The 22,040-nt window shown below is 39.0% G+C and overlaps 1 protein-coding gene and 1 pseudogene across 6 annotated transcripts in view; one reads left to right on the top strand and one right to left on the bottom strand.

Moving 5' to 3' along the window:
* Positions 1-3,701: 3,701 nt before the first annotated feature.
* Positions 3,702-22,040, bottom strand: part of FAXC (failed axon connections homolog) — a 56,964-nt gene continuing 38,625 nt past the window's right edge. For 3 of the 6 annotated variants that reach the window (XM_023530949.1, XM_023530953.1, XM_023530952.1), the window contains exons 5-6: positions 14,110-14,226; positions 4,981-5,779 (exon numbers count right to left, since the gene is read on the bottom strand). In XM_023530949.1, the coding sequence (XP_023386717.1) occupies positions 5,490-5,779; positions 14,110-14,226 (407 nt within the window). In that variant the 3' untranslated portion in view covers positions 4,981-5,489. Of the gene's footprint in view, positions 5,780-14,109; positions 14,227-22,040 lie in introns of all 6 variants that reach the window. The other 3 variants (XM_023530950.1, XM_023530951.1, XM_011360743.2) reach the window with 2 other exon arrangements.
* Positions 7,319-7,437, top strand: LOC111740119 (annotated as a pseudogene).

Here is a 22,040-nt window from a genome sequence, read left to right as displayed (position 1 = left end):
TAAGGGACAAGGTCAGTATGTTGCTGACCCCAGTTATATTAAAGATTAAGGAACCTTAAATATCTTTAAGATATTCTTTAAAGTCAGGGACTAAAAATCTAAGATCCTGGTAAGGAATTCAAATGACAAAACCCCACATACAGTTGCATTTCCACTTGGCACTGGCAAGAGTTCTGCAGGCAAGAAGTGGCTCCTGTCCCACCTACCAAGGTATCCTTTTGAACTGTGCAGGTTTCATCTAGACCCCTGGAAGCAAGGGAATAAAAGTCAAGCACTCCACAATCACATTCAGTGGAGCTCTAGATCTGTTAAGATGGGTGGCCAGAGTTCAGCATTTAGACTCGGAAGTCTTTGTCATTAAATGTACTTCCACCTGTTATTGTTCATCTTAAACAGCACTGCATATAAAGGAGAGTAAAGGACCCTGGGTCACAGTCAGGGGCGACAAAAATAACTTCACTCTGTAAAAGAAAAGGAAGAAGGAGAGGAGGAAGAAGAGGAAGAAGAACCTGAGTTGTTCCCTATCAACAAAAGGCACCATCCTTTTATTGAAAATCTGCTCAACAATTGTTCTATGAATGAATGAATGAGTGAATGCATGCCTGTATGCTGGCATGCATGCATGCATACATACATACATACACACATACATACACACACACATACATACATACATACAGGAAAACTTGTTTGTGCAGAACTTTTTCCTGTAAGGAAAAATTCAGCCTCTTCTCTCCCACTTAAGCCCCAGGCCAGCCAGCCTGCCCATGCAGAAGTGGTGAGTTTCAGGGCTGAAACGAAGCTCGTCTGGCCCTGAACTGATTTTAATAAACTGACCTTTTAGATGGATAGTTAAAAGATAAATGACAACAGTGACAACGACCAAACCCTGTCACTTTTAAAATGCCAAATCTGTCAAAACAATATTCTCTCAATTAATGTAAGCTAGCTCTTCCTCTCTCCTTCACTGTCACTCAGCAGATACTCAATGTGGATAATAATGGAGACTACTGTTGCTTGCACATCGCATTCCAATGTTCTCTCTGGATATGTTAAGGGCAAGAAAGAACAAACATTTAACGACTTTTCAAGACTCTTTAGAAGAACCCCCTAAGGAATCCACATATAATTTCAAAAGGCCTCTGAATATCCCTGAATTTACATGTAAATTTTATATATTTTCATAGGTGTGTTTTTCTGAGACTAGGGTGTAGGACTTTCTTTACATTATAAGTGGAGTCCCTGACGCAAAAATTTAAAACCACTTTCTAGCATGTGGCCTACTTTCCAAGCCTACCTTTCCCATGCAGCTTCAGGGAAGAAAATGATGAGTGCTGTGTTTCTAGAGGGAGGAGAGATTATGATGAGCTGTCTTCTTGCAGAACTGATGAAGTTGGGCCTTGAGAGATGGGTATGAGTTGGGCCAGTGGAGAGGAAGGGCAAGTGTTTCAGGAGAGGGACTGGCATGACCAGAGGCAGAGTGGGGACACGAGTCACATTTAGGTCATGGCAAAAAAAAACAACCTAGATACACTAGGTGGCACACATGAAGGAGCCCCAGGAGACAAGGTAAATAAAGAAGTGAGAATACCAGGCCCTAAAGAGTAACCCACACCCTGAGGCAATATAGCACCTCATGAGGGCCAGAGCTTTGTAGAAAAATTAACCTAGTGGTGATGGGCGGATTGGATCAGGCCAGTGTTCAAGCATGAAAAAGAGACTATTGCAGAAATCTAGTCAAAAGATGCCCTAAAATCAGGGTGCCATGTCTGTTCTGTTTGCCACTCTAAATCTAGTTTGGATCCCAGGACCAGGAACAGGGTAGATGTAGTGGATAGTTAGCATATGGGTATGGATGCTTTAAAAGATAAATAACAAAGAATAAGGATTACTGGTGACTTAGATGTCCATCTTGGTATCATTCACAGAGTCTAGCAGTACTTTGCACAGAATAGGTACTGAAGAAGGATCTCTGAATTTGCCTGGATCAGGCTGAACAGACATGAGGGACAAGAGTGGAAGATTTCAAGCACTCTCTGAGAGAGGCTGGAGCTTTGCTAGTTCTAGGAACATGGAGTGATCTCTCAGGAATGTGGATTTTAAAAGGAAAACAAGTTAAAGTGGTACAATAACAAGAACCATTTAAGGCAAGGTGAAAGACCTCAGTTCCTGGTCCTGCCCTTCAAATAAATATATATGTCGCACTGAGCCAGAAACAACCTCAGGCTTTCTTGGAAGGGGCTTTCTAGAACTAATCCATGGCCTAGCTATACATTTCTATGATGAGATGCTTTCTTACAAATAATTCAGGCAAGAAGCATGAGGCTAAAATCCTTAACACTTCCTTTCCTTTAATCCTAGCTGTTTCATAAAAACGTATCCTAACACCTCACTACACACAGGCAGGGCTCACTTGAGGACTAGACTGCTGTTTTGATTCATGTCCCAGTTGTTCCAGTCTGTGATCAGTCTTCTGGGTAGCCCACGGCCTTAGTAGTGTCAACGTTCATAATTCATTATGTTACAACAAAATGGTAAACTCTGACAAGCTAGTTTACTTCTGCATAAATTTATATTGTCCTTGTATCTAGTCTGATATATACAAAGCAAAGCATACCACTGCTGCTCATTAATCCTGATGGGTGGGAATGGGGAGGGCAAAGGGAGTAGATAGAGGAATAGAATTTATTTTCACAATCAGAGGTAAAAAAAAAAAAAAGAAAGAAAGAAAGAACAGGCGGCCCATGAGAATTCTGTCCAACCAAAAGCATCTGGTAACATTAAAAAGTACACTTCCTTAAGTTACTTTCTAGTTAAAACACAGAAGTTGAACAAGTGAGCCAGATGACCAAAATGTCCCTTAATTTCTTGATGTTAGTTTTTCTAATAAATAGCACCTGTTCATCAAATTGGAGAACCCTTCAAATATAGATAGTTTAAGAATGAACCACATTAAGTTAAAGCCCTCCTAATAAAGTCATCCACTCCACAGTGATTTTGTCTTGGTCATTTGTCTTCCATAACACATAATGGGAAAGTAAAACCTGAATATATTCTAGGATTCCAAATCATGTTACACTGACAAAATGTTGATTATCCCAGTCATGAGCTGCCAAGCCAGCACCCAAAACTCCCGGTGACAATGTCCATTCAAGCCTCTGTGTGAAGTACCTGGAGAGAATGAACTATTTTACAATTTCACTTTGACTGTTTGCTCTCTATGTACTTGCCCTCCAAGTAAAACACGATAAAAAATATTTGTTAATCTACAGACTCATAACTTAATCATTCTTGGAGTGAAGATACATCGTACTTGGAGCTATACGGTAAGAATAAATTTTAAACACAACTCTTTCCAGCTGCAGGTGAAGAAAGGGTAATAGTCTTTGTGGAGACAGGTCCACAGTCCAACCATTCATTACATTCACATTGTCAGTCTCCCTTTGCCTGGGGGCACACGTGCTAAAGAGAAAAGAAGCAAACAGTCCCTCCAAACGACACTGGAGAATAAACAAGGTTATCAATTCATATCTTCGCCACCACACTCTCATTAGGCACCAAATAGTCCTCTCAAAAATGAACGCTTTTAAGAAGATATTAACAACTGAGTTTTCTACAGAATAAGAATTTCTAACCTAGAGTGTCTCAGCATTTCTTCCTGTTCCATATGCCATACACAATTGCTTAAATGGGCAACAGCCTCAAAAACTCTCCTCCTTTATTTCTCTGTGAATCCACAGCATTTTAGGATTGTTATGCAAAAGCTATATTCAGAGTCTTTTTCAAGTAAAGTACATAAATTTCTCAGAAGTCGTTCTCTTTTACGTGCCTCTTTAACTCCATAAGGAATAATCCTTATCCAGTCAGTCAGTTGTGGTCAAGAAGCAAAGCAGTTTTGTTTGCAGTTGTGAATCTTAACACTGACTCTCCTGGTCCAAATCCACAGCCACCACCCCCGTATCTTCACCTCAACTTTCACTGGAAAATGTTTGAAGTCAACAAATCTGTCTTCACAGATAGAGTGTACCTTAGTAAATACAATTAATACAGTCAATACAGAGTGGATGGCCCCTAAGGGGAGAGAGGGGGAATATGTGGAGGGAATGGAAGATCCTTAAGAAACATTAAAAATTGTCCTCAGTGTTGCCTTCCTCTCACTGGGCAAGGGCTGAGAACACCAGAAAAGCTGCATTAATAAAACTGCATAGAGTCTACACTGCACAAAGTGCTTTGATAGTAATAACATGACCCTCTTCCTACTTTACCTTTCAATACCTCTTGCAAGGTTTGCTTTCAAAAAGACATTACAAGTTGGCAAGCTTCTGCTTACAAAAATCAAATATTCCCCCCTTCACCTCTATTAGGCCCATCACATTCTTGAGCTTGACTCCTAGCAAATAAATCAAATGAAGGTAACTCAACACTCGAGAGTCAACAAAGGACAACATTCCAGTGTGGTTCAGGCAGTGAAAGAAAAATGTTTCTGCAAATACACGTAATTGAAGACCTTTTGTAGCTGTTGATGATTTGTAAAAATATTTCCAACGTTCTTTCAACAAAAGATTTCAATTCCAGCAACATCACAAAGAGGAATGATGGCAGAGTCTTGACTGCGCCTTTGTGTGTGTTGTATCTGCTCCACTTTTCCAAGGGACTGTGGCTGCTGTTGCCTGGATGTAGAATTCCTTTGCCCTCAAATCGTCACACATATGATGCACAATAAAGAATAAAATGTGTTTATGTCACACCTCTTCCAAGAGGTTTGAAGCGCCAAAAGTGACCCCATGAATCCTCACAACACCCCTGCGAGGTAGGTAGGTGGAGAGTACTGTTATCCCCACTTTACAGGTAGGGGAAATGAGGCACACAAGAATTAAGGGACTTGCCCAAAATCACACAGCCAGTCACTGGCAGGGGCTTAGAATAAAACTTATATTGATTAGCACCTAGCACAGTGCTTTGCACATAGTAGGTGTTCACTGAATATCTATGGATTTTATTTGATTTATAGCTCAACATACAATATGCACGCATAAAATACAAGCAGCCACCATAAAACATTCATCTCCTACATTTCTTCTTCTGATATCTCTCCTTACTTCAAACTCTGATGGATGAAGGATGTTCAAGAATTCAACTTGCAACTAAGTCCTCAGGTTGAAGAGGATCAACATAAACAATCTGAGGAAAACCCATTCTTGCACCTGGTCTACCTCACAATATTAGTTTTCTAATGAAAACAAAAATGGATTTCAGGAACCATGCTGACTTTTTTTTTTTTTTTTTGCCTGTTTGTTTTAAATGGAGCCATATGAATGGTTCTGTGTTTTGTTTATACAAAAAAGAAATAAGGCTGCAATAGTCCAGTTAGCTTGTGAGAACTGTGCCAAGCACGAAGATCTCCCAGCTCGGATGGATTTCTACCTGGGACACTGGACCATCCCCAGGGAGTGGCAGCTCCAGCAGAAGAGGTCCAGCGAGGCTGAAAGTCACTTGCACTGTTCATGGTCTGTGCAGTCATCCATGTCCACGTCAGAATCAAAGAGCGAGTGTCCGGTGAAATCCGTGTCTGGGGTTCTGGAAAAACTGTTCTCTGCTCCCTCATCTTCGAAGGTCTCTGTCCTTGAGTAAAAGCTGAAATCCAGCAGGGGCGTGTGGGTTTTGCTACCTTCGCTGCTCTCCTCGGACTCATAGATGGTGTTGTCATCATCATGGTGCCACTCTGGCCAGAATTTCCTCCTTATTCTCTCACAGTACATGGCAAGGTTGATCAGCTCACCTGCAGTGTGACAAAGACAGCAAGGGTTAGTTCTCAACGCAACACTCTACCTGCCACTGGCTTTCTGGGGAACTTGGCAGAATGAAGCACAGCAGACATTAATAACGATTTTCCACAGAGGTACTATCAAAATATTTAGATTTTTGAGGTGAGTGGGAAAAGCTAAATTCAGTGAGTGGGCTGGATGAAATTTAGGAGTGAGTCCTATGGTGATGAGAAGTTGCAGAGGGTGGGTAGTTTATCTGAAATGGTAGCTAAACTACCAACATTTGGCTTTGTGAAGCATTTTATTATTTTATGTTTGCATATCAAGAGAACTAGTGCTTTTGACTGGTTCATATTCAAGTTAATTTGTAGTCCGTGAAAATACACCATCAGTTGGATGAAGTCAGCCAAAAGTAATCAAGCATTCCACAAATACTTGTAGTGTTATTACAGGCTACTAGGTACTATGCCAAGTGGTTGATAAATGTTATGTTAAGATGGAAAGTTTGCTCTAAATAATCCATAAAATGAATAACTCGCAATTGTCTTTATGGATAAGTATACCTACAACCACATTCAGTAAAAGATATGTTCTAATTTTTTTAAAATTCCACAGCAGCACCCCTAATTGGGTTCACAGTCAATGACTGGACTACTTCTTTTCCATGTGAATCAAAGGAACACTTCGGTTAAGTCCCTAAAATCACCCAGGCATTTGTCTGAAACATTATTTGGCTTTCATTTCCTAATTTCAAATGAAAAACAAAGGAAAAGGGTGAGTTTTTGCTTTTAATCCACCAGATGGCAACATTGCTCATAAATACATAATTTGTCACTCTCTTATAGGACTTCATAGCCATAAAAATACTCTTTGGATGTTTATTTTTCAAGTTATATAAACATTCACTTATTATGTACGTAATCCATGTTTTATTGCAGAAAATTAGAAAATATACGTAAGCAAAAAATAAAATTATCGATAATCCTATTTTCCATAATAATATGTTCATTTACATTCTTCCAGAATTTTACATACTTATGTATACATTTGCATATATTTACATTTGCTGTATAACATTTACTATATACTCTGTTTCCTATCCTGCCTTTTTCCACTGAACAAACATATAATGAAAATCTTTCAATTTTACACTATCATCACCTTCATAACTGCATAGTAAGTATTTCATTATACAGATAGATATACCATAGTTTGATTTTGTTTTTACCAATCCCCTATCACTGAACATCTTGATCGTTTCTGTATAAATAATTTTGTTAATTGTAGTCTATACCTACTCTTTTATTTTCTATCAAAAAAATAGTATATTCTCATTTTGGAAAATTAGAGGTCTGTATATATAAAGTATGAAGAAGAAAACAGAAAAGAACTATAATCTCATCAATCCAAGATAACCACAACCAACATTATGGTGTCATTTCTTTCAGTATTTTTTTCTTTTTATTTATTGTCATTATTATTGCCTATTACCTCCTGTAAAATTAATGCAAACATTTTCTCATGTCATTAAAATTTTTCAGAACTTGATTGTTCTCTATGGCCATGCCACTCTGAACAAGCTCGATCCCCTCTGATCTCAGAAGCTAAGCAGGGTCAGGCCTGGTTAGTACTTGGACGGGAGACCACCTAGAAAGACCAGATGCTATAGATATAAAAAATAAAAAATAAGGGATTGTAAGCTGACAAGGTCCTTGCAATCTGTGAAGTCAACTAAGGGTTGCCTCACCTAAAAAAAAAAAAAAAAAATTTGATTGTTGTTTTGCTTAAATAAGCACATCCCCTAAAAAACATAATAAAGCAAATCCCCCTGCTTCATGGATCCTGCAAACCAATGTTCTTGTATTAGTTCCAAGTCACCATTTTCAAGGTCTTCTCAGATCATAAGAGCTCAACTCACACTATGTAAGAGTCCACTCTGATTGCTCCCTACTCAAAGATTTTTATGTATACACTAAGGAGCCAGAAGGAGAGAAGCCAACAGCATTGTCCCTTTTGGGAAGATGTATGTAAAACATTCATTCATTTTCCCCCTCAGAGAAGCAGTCATGAAACACCTCACCAGGCATGCTGCCAGTCACAGGTAACCAAGAATTGGATAAAGATGTGGAGGCGGCAGCAAGTGAGAGGTGGAGAAGACATCAAAGATGAATGATGGTTACTTCACAGGAGGCCCTGGGGACAGCCCTGTTTGCCTTACTAAGGTCCACTCTCTACAAGTGGCTCCCTAGGAGCAGCTAGAAAGTCAGGATCTATTTACAAGATCCACAGGATCTATACCACCTATGACTCTCTCCATTTCTTTTGTGGCTGTTCTTTTTACAGCCTGTTTTTTCACCTTTCTTCCAGTATAGCTGCCCCTTTTGTGACTGTATGACATTAACACCAATTCAGTGTGCAGTGATAAAAATTAATAATAGCAAACATGTATATAGTTCTTACTGTGTACCAGGCACTGTTTGAAATGCTTTTTTCATGAAGAATTCATAGTAACTCCATTAGTCCTTGCAAAAATTCTATATGAGACAGGAAATATTATTACCCCCATCTGTGATGAGAAAACTGCAACAGAGAGGTTAATTAACTTGCCAAAGTTCAAGTTCCAGATAGTGTCAGAGCCAGGATTCAAACACAAGCGGTCTCCAGGCTCCATGCCCTTCACCAAGACTCTACCCTGCCTCTCTACTGGTGAGCTGACAGCCTGGCTTGACAATTAACAGCTTTGCATCATCTGACACAGAATATTTTTCTGTAATTCTTTCTGAGGTCTCAAAGAATTATGAGAGCACAGATGTCACCACTCAAAGATAATGAGTTGTCATGAAAGAAGTGATCGTACTACTATGCAGTCAAGGAAGGGTTTGGTTTGATAAGCAAGGAACAAGGAACGGGAGTTCACACACCCATCCTCACACCCTGCCCCTGATAAAAAGAGTGAAAGGAAGAGTGAAAATCTATAACTGAGCTCTACCTTTATCTGACTTTGCTAATCCTTCCTGTGCCTAGATTCTTCATTAGGGGACCCACTCAACATGCTATCAGCCAAAAAAATAGAAAAAAGTTGGCAGTAGAAACAGATTGTATATAGTATGTGTGTGTAAGAGAGAGACAGAGAGACAGAGACAGAGGCCTGTTAACATAAATGCCTATATTGAAGATGTAAACTTTTTGAAATAATAGAAAAATGGCATTTTTCAAACTGTACTCAACAACTGGATAATAATTTCATCCATCTGGTAAAAATTAAAGTCTGATAACATCCAATGTGGAGGGGCAGGGACTGTACTAATGGCTGGTGGAAGTACTGCTATAAACTTTTTTTGGAAAATAATCTGATGTTATCTATTAAAATTCTAAATGTACATATCAGACCACTTTTAGTACTCTATTCTACTAAAATAAAAGCATCAGTATATAAAGAAACATGTATATGGATGCAGAATTATATGTCAATTAAAAAGGGAAGAGAAACAGCCTGAATGTCCATCAATAGGGACTGATTTAATAAATTATGATGTATCAATTCTATAGAACATTGCACAGCTGTTAAAAAGACATGATAATCTATTAAGTGAAAAAAGCAAGTTATAAAGTAATCTCATCGTTTAGTTTAAAAATTGTAAAAACAAACAAAAACAGCTATATACATGTATATAAATTTGTACATAAAAAAGGCTTCAACTCCAAATCCTTAATATTGGCTATTGCATAGGTAGGGTATGGGACATGAATAAGGGGGAGGTCTTAAATCTTTAAAAATAAGCCTGTATTATTCAACTTATTGTGACAATCATGTATTACTTTCTTAATTTAAAAAAATAAAATAAAATAAATTAGTAAAATACCGAGTGATTAGAAATAATCTCAGACAACCTGAGAGGACATTTATCAGAAAGCCAAATGGCCCTCTACTCAGAGGACACTCCCAGACAGAATACAGAACTTGTCTCTTGAAGTTTCCCAAATGAAAATATTCCCCATCGCTCTTTGAAAAAAGTGACTTGTTTTATTTTCCCGTTATCATTCCAATTTCTCTAATATTCAAAAATGTTCTATACAATATGACACTGGAAACATTGTCAACCAGACCCGGAACCCATGACTCAGTTTCTCCCAGCTGCCAATCATGCATGACAGGAATGTGAATGAGCGAGAAGCCTGCCAGGATCTCCCAGCACCACCAGCTCAGCCCTTAGTCATTAACCTGCAAGTATTTGGAAACCATGGAACCAGCGCCCACACACACTCATTTGGTCTACAAATATTCACTCAGCAACTCCCTGTTCCAGACCTGTGCAAGGTACTCACTGTGCCCTTGGTTACTCCCTTCAGCATTCTGTCATACAGGCACAGAGGGCACTAAACTTTCTCAGGAAAGTTCTTAGCAAATTTGAATGCTGTAATCAGGACTCCTCCTTCCCCTCATCTCCTTAAAACTAAAGGACATTATAGATCTCAAAATACAAAGACCCACAAAGGTCATTTGAGCCAGCCCTTTGCTGAGACGTGAATGCATCCACAACAACCTCTTCCTGAATACTTCTGGATAAAGAACATAAGAGTGTGGGGGTGAGGATATACTTATGTGTTCATCAAGGATATCCAGCATTTTGTCCACCTTTTAATCTATCAAATAATAAGCAAAAAGGACACCCAAGTATAATACATAATGGTTGGTAAAAGAGTTACTGATCGAGGTTTTTCTTAGAACACAGAAGGCTGTGTTTCTTTCCAATTCAGAAAAAGTGTTCGGTTCTGTGGTTTTGATACAGCTCTATAGGGCAAGCAGATGCGTTGCAGAAATCATTCTCTTTTATTGCTTCAATTGCACTTTTCTAGGCTCTGCAATGCTCTATGTCTGTTTAAAGAGTATCCAAATTCACACACAATTCTCTAATGAGGATACTCTGATCAAAATATCAAATGCGACTCCTTTTGAGTGCTGCTAATAATAAAACTGAGATTCTTTTTTGACTGTAAAAATGGCAATCAAAACAAATTATATTCAACCTTAACTGAGAAAGAAAATTTGAGGGGCTTTCAGATGCTCTTGAAAATATAAACTACTACAGTCTTTCTACAGGCCAAGAGCTTATACCCTTTGGAATAGTTAATTCCCTCCTCCCCAAAACAGAAATAACTAGCAATGGACAGGAATTTATATTTATACAATACTCGTTATTTATCAGTAAAAATTATTTGAAACAATCCACGAGTCCAGAAAAAGATTAATCACATAAATTACAATGTAGTTATAGGATAGGATATTATACAACTATTATATTGTTTTGAAGAGTATTTATTGACAAGGGAAATAGCAATAATACATGGTTAATTTAAAAACTGCAGGTTATAACTGTATCAACATCATGTCCCAATTTTTAAAAATATATACATACATGGACTTGATAAAAGATGAGGATACATACCACAGTAGTTCTCTGTGGGTGATGGAGTCACAAATTATTTTTTATTTTTTTAACTTTTCTATCTTTTCTAGATTTTTCTCTAGTAAGGAAATACTACTTCATATATCTATAGATAGAGATATGTAAATAAACACATACTTATATTTTAAGAATTGCTGAATATTCATAAGTCTATTCTTCTACTCACCTAAATTAAGCAAAAGTTCTCACTATCCTAGATGGTTCCAGAAGTAGCTTGTGTGGCTAGATATTGTAAATAATATCTAGAACCAAAAAGCTAATATTTATACATACACGCTCATATATGTAACTGTTCCAAAGCTAAGGCAGAAAACTGCCTGAACCAAATCATTCATATTCCTGGGTTTGAGCCATTTCTAAATTATCCAGGCTCTTGGTTGTTTCTGAGTCTCCTTTCTCTTGTTATTTCTTGGGAAAGTCTCCATCACAGAAGAAACAAAGGCAGAGAAAGAAGCTGAGATCAACTTAGTAGTGTGCCTGCATATTAGTGGCTCTGATCAAAAGGTCTGGAAAGGGCTTGGAACTAATGACCAAAATGAGATTTAGAAACTCTCTGTGCACTTTAATGATTCATGCTACATCAGTCCCCTGGGAGAGCTGGAAGCTACTAACTTGTTTTAAGAATCAAAGTACATGCAACTGTATGCCAGAAGTCCCCTGCAGATGATGATGTCAGATTCCTCCATGTCTGGGGATGGGACTCAAAATCAATCCTCCAAAAAGGCTGATCATTTCTTTAAAAAGAACACTAAATGCCTCAAGTCCTTCCAGCAAGTAATAGAGGAAAGGGCCAAGTCATAAATAAATTAACAAAAGATGCTTCGTTTCTTCTGCACGAAGAGGTACTATAGAATCTGAGGGTTCTACTGATGCTGGATACCTAAATGCTGACTAAGTAACAGATGACCTCAATAAATGAGTATATATGTATATGCAGAGGATATGTGTGTATGAGTGTGTGTGTGAATATATTTGCATAGAAGTGGAAGTGTATGTGTACAAGTGAGTGTGTATATGGTGTGTGTAAAGAAGTATTTAAGTTGATGTGGGGTGTGTGCCTGTGGGTGTGTAAGGGTGGTACGGGAGGGAAATGGAAGGAGTAGAAATTAACAGCGAGAATAAATATAAAACACACTCCTAAATGAACTAAAAGGAATCAATATATTTTAGACCACCATGGAAAATCTGATTAAAATAAAGGGAAACTAATATTTTAAATGCTATAAACATCCCCAATATGATAACGTATTTAATTTAGGTAAGTTCCAACACATCACAAGACAAGGAACATCTACCTCCATGTTGATCATTTAGGAAATGATCAATCCATACTTTCCCTAAATCCAATCAGCTGAAATCTAGGAAGATACTGAATCAATGCCTGATCCATTCTAGCCAAGTCTGGTAATGTATCTGGAGCCCCAGCCTGACCAATGGAAAGATCTAGAGAGTGACTCTTGCCTGGTCTAAAATTCTGGGCATGCACATGAGTGTACACACACACACACACACACACACACACACACACACGGAGCTACAGCCTTCACTAACCAACCTCTCCACCTGTAATCACCACATATGACTAACTGCTCACCTGCCTCAGTTTCATGTACAATTCTGCCTTGCTTGGTTCCTTCCATCCTTCTATCCATCCAACATTAATTAAGAGCATTCCATATGCTATTCACTGGTGATTTCATCTACCCCCAGTCTTCTCAGCTGGGGCATAAACACCTTGATTAACTCTTGTCAATCTCCTTCTCCACATCCAAACATTAAACCTTAATCTCCACATCTCCAGCCCCCAGGCACTTGCTTAGGAGCTGCTTCAAACTAGAGGTGAATCCATTTTCCACCCACCAATGCAGAATAAGCTTCTCCCAGAGGCGCAGCTGCTTTGTATATTCCACCACCCAACTCCACCACAAACACGCACATGCACACACACATGCACACCAAGGCCTGGTCCCTTGACATCAATCCAGATCCAACTGGCTTTCCCTGCTCCCTTGTCAACATGAATTTTACCCCTAGGTATGACCACCACCCCACCTCCATATGTATATTCATCCTCTAGCTCTGGTCCCATTCATTCCCACTTCTATCCATCCAGTACAGAATTATAATTCTGATAGGCTATATGGCCAAGATCACTCAACCAAGATAGGAGATTGTGTTTCATTGGTCAAAATGTACATATAATATTAAAAATAATACTTTGTATAGCACCAAACTTACAAAGCACTTGTTGACACTTATTTTCCCACAATCTTGAACTTTCCAGCTCTACTACTCTCAGTGTATGATCTACAGACACCCTACTAAAATGGGAGCACAGAGTGCTTTGAACCAAATGACACATTATATGTACTTATACCTATATGTGAAATATCTAAGACCAGTTAAAACAAATAGAGCACCTGAAATGGGCAGTTGAGTCCATCAGACCCACCCCACTGTGGCTGAAGCAACACCAGATACAACAGAAAGTAGTGAACCACCACTGACCAAAGGCAATTAAGGAAAACCAACAAAACAAAAAGGGCACTAGGTGACATTCCAGCCCCATTTCAGCAACAAGTGTTAAGCCCACAATGTAAAGAGCTGGAAGAAAAGCTCCGGTGTAGGACATGGCAGGATTTGTGTCAGCTTTGCTGAGAATATCGGCTGACCAAGACTCAGGCGAGAAGCCCAGTCTCTCCTCTGTCTGTGTATATTCTAGGCACAGAAAACGGACCCTGACTCTGGACACCACAGTCTGGTGTCTCCATGAAGCACGGTCAAGCTCACAAGCATCAGCTTAGAATTCTCCATTGTGTTACCCCTCCCCTTTGCCCTCCCAGCAACTCAAATCTGAAGAGGTTCACAGGGCTTGCCTTTAATCAGCCGCTCAGGTCTCGTCCCAGGTAAGGTCCACATTGCTTGTGCCAAGTGTCCAAAGACAGTGGCGTCGAGAGTAGAAAGCTTGGGCCCCATGATGTACTTCTTATCCCCTGCAGTGGACAGAACAGAGAGGTCACCGGGCTGGCCTGTGCTGCCCCATATAGTTACAGTGGCATTCAGCACCCTCACATATGCTCATTTAACCGTGCATCAAAAGCTTTACAGAGTCAAAATGCACACACCCTCTTATCTTTAGAAAAATTAGAAACAAAAGTAAAACAAAAACAATTCTACGATATATCAACCCATACAATAGCAAAGCAAAGAAGTAACTAGGAACATATCAAGATAAGCAGATGAAGGAGGGGATTCATGGAAAAAAGGCACAACCATTCGCCCACAGACCTCTGGAGGCACTTCCTCATTGCTGATTCCAGTAATTAAAGCTTGAAAAGCTTGAGAACAACTAGAAGTGTGTTTAAACACCTCAAAAATCACCCAAACAAGCACACCCAACCTCAACACTTACTTTATTAAATTAATGCATTTATTCAGGAAAAACAAGAAGCCTAAGCTACTTAAGAAGTTTAGAGGCAAGGTCTTCCACATTGCCCACCATGGCTCTCACCTCTGACACCAGCTTCCACAGGAAACACTATGTCAAGAGCAGCTCTAAAATTACAGGCCCAGCACTGGGATCAAGTTCCCATACAAGGATGTTTCACGTGCTGCTCCCACATCTCTTTTCCACTACTACAGTTCAGGCCCTGTCACCTGGATGATCCCATCTGACTTACATTAATATCTGATGACAATGCATAGGCCAATCTAGGTAGGGGAATGCCTGGAGGTGAGAATGTGAACTAAGAGACCAATGAAATGAAGCTAGAGGTTGATGGAGGTGTTCATGAACCACACAGTGATAATCACATTGCAATATATACATATATCAAATCAACAAGTTGTATACCCTAAATTTGCACAATGTTGTACGTCAATTAGATCTCAGTTTTAAAAAATAAAACAATAAAACCCACCAAATGGAGCTGGAGGTGATATTTTTAAAAAAATCATTTCTACTGTATATTCCACAGAAACCAAGGAATACCCTACACAAATGCAATATGCTGAACTTAACAAAATTGTCTTTTCTGGTGAGGACAAGCAAGTTGTCCATGCCTGAGCCCTTAGGTGTTTCCCATTGTCAACCAACTTCTCCATCATTTGAGTCTTAACTTGGGATGTAAGCCTACTACCTTTCAAATACTGAGATACAAGGGAAAAATACCACCTGCACAAAAATAACAAAGAAAAATCAGGCATGTCATTTGTTCCCAAGAGTGCCAATTACTTCTTAATGGCACATCCTGCTGGTTCCATGCCTCAGCCACACCCCTGCTGGCTTTAGGGATGTAGGTAGGCAGAGGGACCCTGGCCCAGGGCTCTCATACCATCCTGCAAGGCAGGAGGGGTATGCCAACCAGATTGTGCCAGGGCTCAGCTTATTCAAGGCCTGCACGTGGGGAAGCCCACCAAGTGGAAGCCACATGGGGATTTTAGGAAATACTGTGAGAAGGGATATACACTGTTTCAGAGAGAAGAAAACAAGATAGAGGAGAGCTTCTTCCTAATCAAAAGGGGAAAAAAATGATGATTCCTTCGAACTGCTGAAGAGTCTATGGGAAATGCCAGAGTGAAGTCCATAAATTATGAAGTATGCTATAGAATCCTAAGACTTTGAGGCAAGAGGAAAAAGTATATATTGATTAAAAGGGGGGGGGGACCTAAAAATAGAACTCACGGGACTTTTGATAAAAATAGAAATATAATCATTTGAAACCACACATCAACTAGTGCATATAGTATTCAGCCCAAATTTGCTAGTGGCCTCAAAACATTAAAACTGGAACGACAGTGAGTTAATTAATAATAGAACCAAACTAAAATGCTGGCACCCAAGTCTCCCGACTTCCAGCCCAATGCTCTTTGCTCTGCCTAATATGCCACATGAATCATCATCTCAGAAATAAAGACCACATGGAACAGCAAGAGAGTTGAGTTGTGAATGTTTACAAAAAGATGCTTTAGCCAGAAAGGAAAACAGAATATAGAAAAAAGCAAGCAAGAAAGAAGTTTCAGAGCTTTTTAAAAGTGCATGCAAACAATATTGATGGAATTTAGCATTCCATCAATGGAATGCTAAAATATTGAATGGTAGATACAAAATATATGTGTATACACATACAACAGTTACACATTTAAAGAATATAAAAATATCCTGTTATTAAAAAGTCCTCAGAATACTGGATGGCAAGAAAATTTTTTTAAACATCTTATTGTAAAATAATCTTATACTCACAGAAAAGTTACAAAAATAACAAAGTTACCTGTATACTCTTCAACCAGCTTCTGCTAATATTAATATCTTATATAACCACAGTACCTTTATCAAAACCAAGAAATTAACATTAATACAATAATACTAACTGCACTATACACTTCAGTCAAATTTTATTAGTTTTTCAATTATGTCCTTTTCTGTTGTAGGATCTAATCTAGAATCTCATACTGCATTTAGTTGTCACATCTCCTTAGTCTCCTCGACCTGTGAAAATTGCTCAATCTCCTTACAACTTCCACCATTGACTCCAGTTCTTTCCTCTGGAATCACACAAAGAATTGATGGTCATGTTTATTCTACCCATTTCTAGGAAAGTAAGTCTCTATTAACATACTTATAAGTAAAAGTTGATTACTTGTCTTCACATATATCGCTGTGAAATAGTGGGTAGAAAGTTTATCTTGGAGCACTGGAAATTGCCACAGAAATGAACATCTGAATAGCATCTGCTTCCTCTTTTACTGATTCTGTTCCCAGTTTCCACTAGTCACTATCAGCTCCAATTCTGCCATTTAGCTAAATTTCCAAGTGCTGTAAATGGCAAAAGATTTAAAAAAAAAAAAACAAAAACTAGCTTTGCTAGAAAATATAAGTTCAAGAGAAAAATTAAAGAGAATAGTCAAAATATTTTCAAACACTCATTTTTATATGAGTCTAAGAAATAAAAAGTAATTGTGCCTTTCACCTACATAGAGGTCTCTATATTTGAGTACTGCTGACATGATTTATCAGCAGCTAATTTCAGTGAGGTCAATGTGGACACCATTTCTATTTCTAATTGTCCCTCTCTCATCTTTAATCGGGAATTTAAGGAAAATTAAGAAACAAAGGTTTTGATTACTTTCCTCAAGGATAGCACAGGTCACAGTAATCTTACCAGCCAGCTTTCAAAGAACATACCCATTAAGCTCTTTTTCTATATGAGAATCTCCCAAAGCTACAGGGAAAAATAAAATCTACTTTCTGTTCTCTCTTACACTCCTGATCAGACGTTCTTTGTCAGCCTCTCCCTTTAAAGAGTTCTTATTCACATTCCCAGCATACTCCAAAAATTACTGAGTATGTGATTCTTTCAGCTATGGCAGGGGAGGGACAGCTATCTTATACGTAAGGTTATTAATGATCCTTACGGGTAAATCTCAGAATTAAAATCGACTCTAACAACTTTCTGACACCTGCTAGTTGCATCAATTGGCTTACACTCTGGGAAAAGAAAAAGGTGGGTGGGGGAACACACCAGAAGAAGCCCCTAAGTTTAATCTCTTCTCAGATTTCATAATGAAAAGCAACTAGATATTCCTGCAATTTTCTATAAGCTTGGCTGAAAGAACCCACAAGAGAACATTCTTTTCAGCTTGTATGAAGTATCTGAACCCCTTCCCCACTGACCAACAAGACCAATCATCTCGCCTCTTCTTCACAATCTTCTCTTTGCTGACATCCCAGGTCTTAAAATTCCCTATGATCAGACAAGGAAGTATGTACATTCCCCACTACAAAGAATGGGTTGCACTTGCTCTTCTGTACTGCAGTCCTCCTGAGCACCTTCTGAACTCAGAGTCTCCACAGGCATATACTGTAATTTTAGAAAACTTGGACAAAGGATTTGCACCAGTTGTGGAAAAACGTCACACACAGGAAATCTAGTTAGGAAAGTATTCCTCAGGAGAGCAAATGCTTGCTCAGACTCATTATTATAATTTAGTATCATTAAACAGCAGCTCCCGGAGGTCGTAAAGAATACAACTAACATCTCTAATGATGACGTGATGATCACTGATGATCAGTCTACTTATTTAGCTCTTCTTGAAGTTGCTGCAATATGGTTATTTCTGAGTCTGACTACATATTTGACCAAAATGGTGAGGTGTGAAGGGTATAAAGTTATATGGGGCTCCCCGGTTTCACTTTCCCAAATATACCTTCTAAGAGTAAAAAATATAGAGCACTCAACTCAAACTACATCCCAGAAGCTTTCTCCTTAATTTCATTTCTGGCTTGGCTGCCCTGTATTTGGGCAATCAGAGGAATGAGCTATGCTATCTCTTTATTTAATAAAGACTACCTGGTATCCCCCAAAGTCTAGATAAGTTAATGAAACAACAAATCACACAGAACTCAATGTCATGTTGAAATTTAAGTTCAAATACTTTTATAAAGAATGTATTCTTCTTTTAAGAAACTGCATATAATAGATTCTGATGAGAGGTTTGGTGTTTGGCCATCAGGGCCATGCAAGCTGATTCCACATTCCCAAAGGACTTTTCTTGATTTTATGGATCCTAGGATCCTCAACCACTTTCCAACACCTGAGCAATCATGAAAAATGGTAAAGATTTTTAACCACCAGAAATGTTTAGGACCTGCCCGGGGTGGTGGACCTTACTTATTTAGGATGAAACCAAATGGCTATCAACTTCATCTTGGGAACCCTGTAACTTCTCATATGATATACCTATGAGTGTGCTGGGCACCACATCGAAATTTTGTGTGATGCTTCTTTTCAAGAACAGGACTTCATCTCTTTATCTCCTACTCAATAGGAGGACTTATTATTTCCCTACTGTTCCTTGACCGTTAAATGGTTAAGAATGCCTCGTATAACTCTCTCCTGAGTGCAGACTACTTCCCTAAAGATCAGTGAATCCAGAGGCAGAAACCTCCTGTGTGCCAAGCTCTATAATCTTGGAATAGAGCCAGGTTTCTTCACAGCCAAGATGAGAATACTCCTGCTAGAATCAGAATAGTTAATAATACTTGTCTCCTGAGAGACTGAAAGATAAGATTCTACTTCTAAATGATGTAAAACCTTTCATCTAAATAATGTGAGGCAAATGAGATCTGACACCTGCCACCTACCATAGCAAGATAAGCACTCTTTCCTCTGCTGACAACCTGGCTTTACTCTTCACAACTCAACTGCAACTGAAAGAGGCACCTACTGGGATTAATGGGATTGGAGCTATGTAGATATATTAGTTACTGTGAGCTGCATAAAGAATTACCCCAAAACTTGGCAGTTTAAAACGATAAACATTACTTTATAGTGTCTGTGGGTCAAGAACCCATGCAGCCTCAGCTAGGTGCCTTTGGGTCAGGGTGTCTCACAGGCTGCAGTCAAGATGTCATTATCTCAGGGCTTGACTCCAGGAGGATATGTTTCCAAACTCATTCCCACAGGCTGTTAACAGGCCCCAGGGCTTCGCTGGCTCTTGCCCAGAGAGATAAGCTCCTGGCCAAGTGGACCCCTCCATAGAGCAGCTCACAACAGAGCTAACTGGCTTCCATTAGAGCATGTGAGCGAGAGCAGGAGAGAGAGAATGTCCAAGATGGAAGCCACTGTGTTTTTGTAACTTAATCTTAGAAGGAACATCCCCTTGCTTTTGCCATAATTTTGGCCTATACTCAAGGGAAGGAGTCTATTCAAAAGGATGACCACCGGGAGATGGGGATGGCTGGCAGCTATCTTGGAGGCTGCCTACCGTAGGAGGAAAACATCAGAACTATATTCGAAGTGTCTGGAGGTTAAATATAATGATATCTGTAATTTACTTTATACTTCCACATCTCCTCCCAAAGAATAGTTGAAACAAATGGGACAAAATGTTAACAACTATTAAATCGAAGTGATTGTCATAAAGCTTTTCGTTGGACTATACTATTTCACTTTTCTGTGTGCTTGAAAAAAAATTTCATAATAAAAAAATCAAAACCACTTGATCTTATTCATTAATAAAAGGTCAAAGAAAAAATATATCAACTATGCTAGATCTTAAATTACAACATTTGGCAGACAATCCCCAATGTTCAAACAGAAAATGCTCAATGAGCCTCATCTAACAGGTGAATGAACTCAGCTATTTGGGAGCTTATTGGTATCTAGATGCCCTGACAGTCTCATCAGAATGGTTCTCTTGTGAGATTGTCTGAATTGTAAAATCAGTGAAGTCACACTAGACAATGAGCTCCACTTGAGCACTCACACTGTATCCCCCAGTACCTGGCCCATTGCCCAGCACACAGTAGATGCTCCGTAAACATACCTTGCCCTTAAATCTTTTAGACCAAAATTATCCCTCCCATAACTTGATGAGGATGTAGAACTCTGGGGATCATCCAAAAGGGCTTGTACAAGTACCTGACCTAACAGTTCACAAAGAACTGTTTTGGCATGCCCCATACCACTATACCTCACTTTCTATGGAGGCAAGATGGCCTTCTCATTAAGCAGCACAACAAGTCAGGCCCTTAAGTTCTCAGGAGAGAATATTTAAAGCTGGACCACTTGGTGTCTAACGCAAGAACTCTCTTTAACCAACAACAAGGAACATCTATACTTCTGGTAATAACCAAAGAATTAAATGTAAAATAGCTGATTCAGGACTTGCCAAAGCTTGTCCTCAACCCCTCCCTGCAGAATATAACTTACATTAGAAGGTGGCTCTAAGAGGTGCCTGTGCTATGGTTGGGGTGCGAGTCATCATAACTTGTAGGATTTCTTAGCTCTACCCCATAACAAATTATATCAGCAAAGATATAGTAACTATGTTAAAGTGGTCCCAAAACAAATGCCTTTGGAACTGCAATTCAATGCTAACCCTTGAGCTTTCATTAAGAAAATTTTTCACAAGTGTTTATATTAAAAAATACTGTCCATAAGGAAGTCCAGTCTCCCTCATGTAACATCCATGGAAGAATCTCTTCCTAGAATTCAGGACTCCCACCCACACCCCCCCAAAAAAAAAATTGGTCCCACTTGAAGATTCTGTGTGTTTCCTTTCCCAGAAACTAAACTCAAACCTGCCCCATACATTTCCCTTTCCGTCATGGTATCCAAAAAACTCAAGTTAAATTGTGTCCAATTCCAGAAATAAACTCATTCCAAGAATATTTTTTTTTCTAATTGGTTTCTAAAACTTTTGTATTAATGTTGACTACATTATATCGACCTGCTTTACATGCAGATTGCCTCAAATTACTTTTCAAAGTTAGTATTTAATCAGCACATAGTTATTGAGTGTCTACTATTTACCAGGCTTTCTGTTAGGTACCAGGGTTAGAGGGAAGCCAGTCAGCCAATTCCCTCAAAACGACAATGTCTGCAGGTAAGGCTGGAGGAAAGGAAATGGGGGGTAGCACATGAAGAGCCCCAATAAGTACCATGCAGTACTTCTATGGAAGTATGCAGAAAAATGAAATAGGAGAGAAGAGAAACATTCAATGTAGGTAGCCCCATGGGGTCAGAGGAGGCTGGGGAGAACATTCGGAAAATTTTTAAGCAAGTAAAAATAAGTCTTTAGAATCTGTCAAGTTAAGCAAGGCAAGGGAAACAACTTATGCGAAGGCATGAAGCTGCAAAACAGCACAGTAGGCGTCAGGGATCCAAGGGTAACCTGGTATAGGAATCAAGGTGCCAACTGGGAAGAAGGAGGAAATGAGAATAGAGACGTGAGTAGAATTCAGACTGTGAGGAAAAGGAGTTTGGATTTTAGCCTAAAAGAATTGGGAGCCTACAGTTCTCAT

The sequence above is a fragment of the Pteropus vampyrus genome, unplaced genomic scaffold, assembly GCF_000151845.1.
Source record: "Pteropus vampyrus isolate Shadow unplaced genomic scaffold, Pvam_2.0 Scaffold58, whole genome shotgun sequence".
Classification (NCBI taxonomy): Eukaryota; Metazoa; Chordata; class Mammalia; order Chiroptera; family Pteropodidae; genus Pteropus; species Pteropus vampyrus.
This window is presented reverse-complemented; position numbering and strand designations above follow the sequence as displayed.